Source organism: Merops nubicus, unplaced genomic scaffold, assembly GCF_000691845.1.
Source record: "Merops nubicus isolate BGI_N331 unplaced genomic scaffold, ASM69184v1 scaffold29386, whole genome shotgun sequence".
NCBI classification, from domain to species: Eukaryota; Metazoa; Chordata; class Aves; order Coraciiformes; family Meropidae; genus Merops; species Merops nubicus.
This window is the reverse complement of record NW_008614850.1, coordinates 9,708-17,802: the sequence shown is the minus strand read 5'-3', so window position 1 is coordinate 17,802 and position 8,095 is coordinate 9,708. Positions and strand designations below refer to the sequence as shown.

General features: G+C 39.3%; 1 protein-coding gene across 1 annotated transcript in view; it reads left to right on the top strand.

Annotated features, from left to right (window-relative positions):
• Positions 1-294: 294 nt before the first annotated feature.
• The window catches only part of GNPAT (glyceronephosphate O-acyltransferase), a gene marked incomplete at its 5' end in the record, with an annotated part of 16,923 nt that continues 9,122 nt past the window's right edge, over positions 295-8,095 (top strand). Inside the window, 7 exons of the mRNA XM_008942375.1 lie at positions 295-549; positions 3,145-3,321; positions 4,106-4,235; positions 6,478-6,605; positions 6,923-6,998; positions 7,595-7,746; positions 7,837-7,967. Coding sequence (XP_008940623.1) covers positions 295-549; positions 3,145-3,321; positions 4,106-4,235; positions 6,478-6,605; positions 6,923-6,998; positions 7,595-7,746; positions 7,837-7,967 — 1,049 coding nt within the window. The remainder of the gene's footprint in view (positions 550-3,144; positions 3,322-4,105; positions 4,236-6,477; positions 6,606-6,922; positions 6,999-7,594; positions 7,747-7,836; positions 7,968-8,095) is intronic.

Below are 8,095 nucleotides of genomic sequence, written 5' to 3'. Positions count from 1 at the left end.
TTCTTCCTGTTGGGCAGAATTAAGTAACATGTGGCACAGGGTGATTTGGGAATCTTTGCAGTTGGAAAAGGTTTTTTTTTGGAGTTGTGAGTTGTTTCTTCCTGTTGCGTGTTTTGTTTTTGGTTTGTTTTTTTTTTTTTTTTTTATCCTTTTCTTTTTAGTTCTTTCTGCAGCATTGTTCGAAGTAGGTAAAATTTGTTCATGCACTCAGTGTGAAATGGAGACACTATAGAAAGCTAAGATGAAACCCCAAAGATAGCAAAAGTATTGCATGCCATTGTTTTGGTTCTGTAGCCAGGCAAGACCACTGAATGGCTGTCTGAGACAGCATCTCATTCTTTATTTTTATGTTCCCAGCAGAAAGAGCTCACGTCAAAGAAAAGAGATGAGTTTGAAGATATCTTGGAGGAAAGGCGATTGTCCAGTGACTTGAGATACGCAATGAAATGTTATACTCCTGTGATCTACAAAGGACTTTCACCTTGCAAGCCAAATGCTCTTAAAAGTGCTGTTCTCCAGTCAGAGCAAGTTCAATATGTTATCAAGCAGGTAAGTCTGGACACTGAGCTGTGAGACAGGATAAACTGAACACAGCCAAGCTTTGTGTAGTAGCAGGGAAAACAATACTATTGCTGACCTTGTTGAACATGATAGCTGCAGTCTGAATAAATCAGAAAGCTTGAGAGCCATACTCCTTTGGCAGTAAAAACAAACTCTTGATTTACCAGAGTTGCCACTAAATATCTTAGATAGATAATTCATGAAATAGTGTTTTGATTTTGCATATATGTCACTTCACCATCTAACATCCAATGCACTTGATTTTTTTTTTTCTCCTCCTCCTCCACAGAAAGCAGCATTGTGAATGACCTAAGTGTTCTCCTGCTTAGTAGACACTGTTGTACTTTGAGGATGTCTTGTAAGAATTTTATATGCTAGTGAAGTAGTTATGAATCAGTGATAAATGCTACTTTCCCTGAAATGAGAGTTAAATTTCACAGTGAATTCTTTAAATTAAAACCACTGAGATGTAACCATATTTTTGTTTTAAGATGAAGGGCAGCTACTGCTTTGTAACAAATAAACTAAATAGCTAAACTACTATACATTTTTTCAGTTTTTTTTTTTTCAGTTATCCAGTGTTACCTATGATATATGAAAGCCTGTTACAATGTGATAAACTAAACCATGTCCTACAAAGTATTCCTGTTGCCATCATGAATTGCTGAGTCATATGAAATCCCCCCCCCAAATTAACCTTTCAACCTTAGAAACACAAAAACATGTACCGAAAGAGAAGACATTACAGAAGATTTGGCAGAAAGACATTTCTGTGTTTTTTTTCTTCTGAAGTGCTGCTTTTTTTGATAGAAAATTATTTTGGTGGATATGTTCCTGGATAGCATGAAGTGAGTGAAGGGGGTTAGCAGACCTGGCACTGCAACCTACTTATCAGCTCTGCACTAGAGATTACTGGAAGTATCTAACTGAGACTACTAGTGTGCCTCCTGTGGGGCAAAGTTTACCCAGCTTTACCCAGGCATACTAGAATTTGTTCTTGTGACAAATTGCTGAGGTGCAGTATGTGAAATTAAGTGCAGTGTTTATATTAGCTTGTTAAATGTGATTGATCTGGCGTTTTTGATTCCTGATTTTGCTAAGCTCTTAGCTCTGTCTTGGATATGTTCCTAATTCACGCAGGGTAAACTGTGTGGTAATCCTTCTACTGGTGAATGAGAACAGTATCTCTTTGCCTAGTCAATAACAAGAATAATTTTTTGGCTTCCTAAATGAGACTGTTTTTTCTGGGACTCAAGGGGAACAAGGTTTTGGCTTCTTTAAGGTATAGTTAAATAATAAAGTTAAATAATATAGTTAAATAATCAGTTATAGCTACATGTGGAAAACACAGGCTGAAGGAAGCATTTATTGAAACAGAATTTAACCAGTAGATACAATAGTAAGGTGGTATGTGGAGATAGATTTTCTCATATGTCACAAAATAGAAATAATATGTAAGCAGTGCTGGCCTCTATTCAGAGACATCACAGAATAATAAATTGTTAGGGGTTGGAAGAGATCTCTGGAGATCATCGAGTCCACCCCCCCTGCCAGAGCAGGACCATCTAGTCTAGGGCAGGTCACACAGGAACACAGCCAGGCAGGTCTTAAAAGTCTCAAAGGAAGAAGACTCCACAAGCTCCCTGGGGAACCTGTTCCAGTGCTCTGGAACCCTTACAGGAAAGAAGTTCTTCCTCATGTTGAGGTGGAACTTCTGTGCTCCAGCTTGTGACCATTGCCCCGTGTCCTGTCGCAGGGCATAAGTGAAAAGAGGTTGCCCCTTCCTTCCTGACACCCAGCCCTCATCTATTTATGACATGCTTTTTCAAAGGCTTTTTCTTCTGCCATTCCTCCTCTTTGCTCTGTGTTTAGTGAAAGATGTGTTCCTCATTTCAGAATAGCAAAAGACTTATACTTTTCCATTAAATTTTTCTAGATTCAAAGTACCAAATAAGAGGGATGACCATTACTTATGTTTTAAGAAACTTCAAAAGGGAATGTACACAGCAACAGAAAAGAGATCATTGACATGCAGAGCTGGTAGGAACAGTGCTTTGTGTGTGTTTGTGCTAGCGTTGCCAAAGTAATACATTCCAAAGAAATTGAGCCATGATAGGGTTGAGTTTCTTCAGCCAAGTCTTAAAATCTAACCCAAATGGACTTCAGAGATTTACGTTGTGAACATCTTTTCAAACACAGGTCTCATATTGCTAGGCAAAGAAAATCTCACACAACCTTCTTCAGACCACTAATACAGGAAATATTCAAACTTAAATCTCCTCTGAAGATGCAAAAGGTTAAAACTTTCAGATGGTGTGTTTGTGGGGGAGGGGAACTGTTGCCTCCTCCCCCATTGACATCTAAGTTCATTCTTGATTTTTGAACAGCTTTAACTTTGCTTTCTCTTACGGCTGGTACCTAACAGATTCTGTATGATTCGACGTATGCCTGTCACATCAAATAACATCTTGCTGACTGTTGCAGTAGTTCTGTAGCAATTGCTGTGCCACAAGGATGGTGTCCATGGGCAGGGAGAAGGGAACTACATCTGACTGCTATTTCATTTATTTTGTTTCTCTTTAGTTAGCAAAAGAGATGGGAGAATCACCTGACATTATTCAAGAAGAAGCCACGGAAATCCTGGATGAGATGGGCCACAGTATGCAATTAGGAGCTGTCAGATTTTTTGCCTTTACTTTGAGCAAAATATTTAAGCAGCTTTTCCAGAGAGTTTGTGTCAATGAAGAAGGAATGCAGAGAGTGAGTACTGGTACTGAGGGGGGGTGTGTAATATTATATTTTCACACCAGTGATTTGGACAAAGACTGTAATTGTTCACTCCACGTAACAAGTGTGAAAAATACCTGTAAAAAAAAAAAAAGACTGCAATTGTGTTTATTACTGCATTTCTTAATAATTGGGGTGGAAGATGGATGATATATGAGTATTTTAGAGGCCAACACTCAGCCACTGAGAGAGTTTTTCTATCTGGTGTTATAAATTTAATAATGCATCTAGTTGAACTGGGCTGAAAGCCTAATGTTATGTGTCTGAGTTGGCTGTTCTGCAAAACCTTCATACAGCTAAGAGTGGTGAAACAATGTGCACCTCTGAGGCAGGTGCTGCTTTAAGTTTGCCTCACTTTCCTGAGGAGCTGTCATCCCTCTGTTTCATGGCTGCTGTTCTGGAGGGTGCAGTGCATTCCCTGGAAGACGGCAATGTCAGCCCTGATAATCTGTATTGGGTTTCCCATCTCCATCAAAAAGTATTTGAATTAGACTGTCGTGTAATGAGGAGGCCCTGACTTTGAGTCCTGTGATGCTTGTGAACCACAGGTTGCTAGTCTGGAAACTACTGCTCCAAATTTCTTATGATTCCATGCTGAAAAAAGTGTACAGTATGTGGACAGAGTAACCACTCTCAAACAAATCAGTTCTTGTTTCCCTTAAGCCCTGGGAAGGTTGGTATTTGCAAATTTCAACAATCAGTCTGTAAATATTGAAACAGTATTGTTTGTGCTGTTGTTTTTTTTTTTTTTTTTCAGTTGCAACATGCCATTCAGGAACATCCAGTTGTACTGCTGCCCAGTCACCGCAGCTATGTAGACTTTTTGATGCTGTCTTATTTGCTATATACGTATGACTTGGCTCTGCCTGTCATTGCTGCAGGAATAGGCAAGTATGTTCTTTTAACAATGTTTTCAGGATTCAGAGAGTCGGTAGCCAGGGGTCTGGTAGCTGCTTCTATAAGTAATTGTGTTTAACTTCTGTTTCAAGTACATGTTGTTAAAACCTCCTTGGGTGATATGCTTAGAGTGTCTGAAAACTTGTCATTGGTGCTGAGTCCAATCAAAGGTGAATTTTTGCATAACAGGTTTGCCCAGAAGTACCCCATCTGTAGACCCAAGGGTAGGGCAAAGATAGGTGTTGTGAAGAAGACTTCTGTATTGCTTTTTTTGGCCTGGGAACAGGCAGAAACTTGCCCAGGAGCAAGAACCTTTTGTGACACTTCATACAGTTTTCTGTGCAGTTGTAGTCGCCCGATGTGAAGGGCAAAAACCACCTCGTGCTTGTTGCTGATGTTACAGATTGCCTTGGAGCATTGGCAGAACACTGTTATGTGAAGTGCTGAGAGCAGAGCTGGCTGGGAAATGAAATCTCACATCAGAGGCCATGATTTTGAACATAGTTAATTCTAAAGCAGATGAAGCCACTATATTTGTGGGAAACAACTCCTTAAGATTTTAACAGTAAATATCTTCTGAGTTTATGTGCTTTTTGAAAACCCAGACTTGGGCAGCACTTAACTGAGAAACCTGAGCTTGGAACTCTTGGCTATCAGCCATGTCTTCTAAGGAGGCAGACAATAGCCTCGGCTATTCAGTACTGTAATGTGCACAGGAAAACTAGAAAACATCTGGGAACTTAGTATTTTACTGTAGTCTACTTTTCCAATCAAGAGGTTAGGAAGACCAGTAGAAAATCTGCAGAAGCTGAGAGAATGATCTTTGGGTTACAGGTATCTTGCCTCCAGGTGATGCATGTTAGATTCTGGTGAATCCAGAAGTTAATGTCTCATAGCAGCCTTGATCAAGGTGTTGCAGCTGCTTACCTGCCACCCTTTGTTCAGAATCTGATCACATGCTGTCATAGGTATCAGTGCAATACTTTGCTGACTTCTGGATTAGAGCTTTTCTGAGTTTTAGGCCTCAAAACAGTATTTTAAGATACTATTAGCCAGCTTAGAGGGATTTTTTTAGTGATTAACATTTTTTAAAGTGTTTTGGGGTCAAAGTTCTCCTAGAATTAGGGTGTTGCAGCTTGATTATACTGCTGCATGTGTGTTTTATTTTAAATTCCTCTGGAGAAAACACATTTCTCTGTGGTTGTAGTTGTCTTTACTGCACATTGTATTAGAGGTTCACAAGATGCAGTTCACAGACCCGCTCTCAAAGTGGTACTTGTGCCTAGTGAAGAGGTGCTCTCCTGATATAGGTGGCAAGTGCCTTTGTTTGGCTCCAAGTAGCATGCAGATGGCAACCTTCAAAAATATCTTCAAAACAGGGACACCTGGTGTTGTCTTCCTTGCTGTTTTTTGTCCAAGGTCGGCCAAGCCGACCTTTTTTGAGAGAAAACCAAAAGGAATATTTCTTCCACTATTTTAGTTTTAATCACACATTTCTCAGGGTAGAGAGAAATAGTTTCCCAGCAAAGAGAAAAATCCTCTGCCTAGTTGTGAGAATCAACTTTAAGTCAGGGCTTGAGGTTCAGACCTCAGCATTTCACTCGGTCCTTTGACACATGGATGAACCACAACCTTCATACCACCCCTAGGACTGTCTGGTTTTGAGATTCATCTACATGTCAACTCTAATTCAGGGCTCAGGGTTCAGACCCTAACACTTCAACAAGTTAAGCATTGACCTTTGTTGCTTAAAACTAGAAAACTATAAAAAAAATTTAGCTGGTTTAGTGTACGCCTCTCAAAGTGATGAGTCAGGATCATAAATAGTATAATATAGTGTAATTGCTCAGCTAATTTCCGTGTCTCTTAGGAAACATTCAGTGGTAACCACCTTCTGAAAATGAGTGAGACAATGTATTTCAAAACCAGTTCTATTGTGGTTGAAATCTGGCCATCTAAATTATGAAAATAAATTGCTATAAGTGAATGTTGCTTACAAAAAAAAAAGCAAGCATATTATAACATGCTGTTCATGTCTATGTAAGTCTTGCTAGACAATCTGAAAGCAAATAACCTTATTTGCAATAAGAGAATCCTTGGAAGAGAACTTTTTTATTTCTTTATTCTTGTTAATTGAACTAGCGTGTTAGAAAAAGTGGTTGATTCTGATGGCTGATATTAATCAAGAAGTTTTGTAAGTGTGGTTTTGTTTTTTAATTGATTGTTTTTCAGATTTTCTAGGAATGAAAATAGTTGGTGAGCTGCTACGAAGGGCAGGTGCCTTTTTTATGCGACGTTCCTTCGGCGGGAACAGACTCTACTGGGCAGTGTTTGCTGAATATGTGAAAACAATGTTAAGGGTAAATAAATTACTGAACTCTCAAAATGTATGCTTAAGAAACATTCTGTTGGAATGATTCCTGTGAAATATGCACAACGTTATAGCTATGTGATTTAAAATCTTCACTGTGAAGTCTTCACTTTGTTTATTTAACTATATGGTGTGGCAGATACAGTGGATGAATTTAGGCTTAGAGATAACTGAAGTTAGACATGCATGGCTTCCCTTAAAAAAAGCTTACTTGCATTTTAAGTACTTAAATCTATTTGTGGGTAGTAAAGAAGAGATGTTTTTATTTTTCTGACCAGCTTTTCTTTGTTTGTTTTACTTTTGAAGAGTGGCTATGCCCCAATCGAGTTTTTTCTTGAAGGAACTAGAAGCCGCACTGCCAAGACTCTGACTCCCAAGTTTGGTAGGTTTGTTGAAAACTTGGAAGTTTTAATGTTTATTAGTGTTTTCATTAGTGGCTATGTGCTTTCAAAGCTCTTCAGACAGGAAGAGGTATTAAAGAGGTGGGAAATTGGTGAGATCTGTCAGCATAGTGGAGAATACTACTGGTTTGAGTTCTGAGGCCACACAAAGAGTGACAATACGAGTCTCTTGAACCTTTACTGCTTTCTCTCCCTTTGTCCCATTGTGTACTTAATTGCATAACTCTTCAACCTTTTCTTTCTAAAAAATAGCTGTCCCCTGACTAGCAGAGAAATACTGCAAACTAACTGTAAAAGCCATGGGGAATCTTGAGAAGGAAGATGCTGTGCGAGTGCAGAGCAGTGCTTCTGGAGAGGGCACAAATAGCTGTCCAAACGCGTTGCTCACACTTACCTTCTTTTTTAAAGCTTGTCTTGTGCCTTGTGCTTCTGCTTGCTGGAAGAGAACAGGCACAGTGCACACCTATTGGCAGTTTCTAAAATTTGAAGATACGTTTTTCAAAGTTAAAGTTGCTTTTCCCTCCTTGAAAAAGACAAGTGATTCACTTTTTTCCCCCCCTTTCTTTTCAACTTACAGGTCTTCTCAGCATTGTGATGGAACCATTTTTTAAACGTGAAGTTTTTGACACGTACCTTGTTCCCATCAGCATCAGCTACGAGAGGATATTAGAAGAAACTCTCTATGCATATGAGCTCCTAGGAGTCCCAAAGCCCAAAGAATCTACATCTGTATGTAAATTCCTTATAAACAGAACATACGTGGATGTATGCACACCCTGTAGCACCAAAACTTGAGTTTTGCCCTTCCTGTTTTCATAGGGGTTATTAAAAGCCAGGAGAATCCTCAGTGACAATTTTGGTACCATACATATCTACGTTGGCCAGCCAGTATCACTTAGAGCCTTGGCATCTGGGAGGATCAATCGGTGCCCATTCAACTTGGTCCCGAGGTACCACATCTTTCCATAGTGTATGCACAGGAAAAGTGTTTCTTTAGTTCTCCCCATGTAAAATAATTAAGATGTTCCCTTGTTCTTTGCTTTCAACTTCTCTTGCCTCCCCTCCACTTGACTATTTA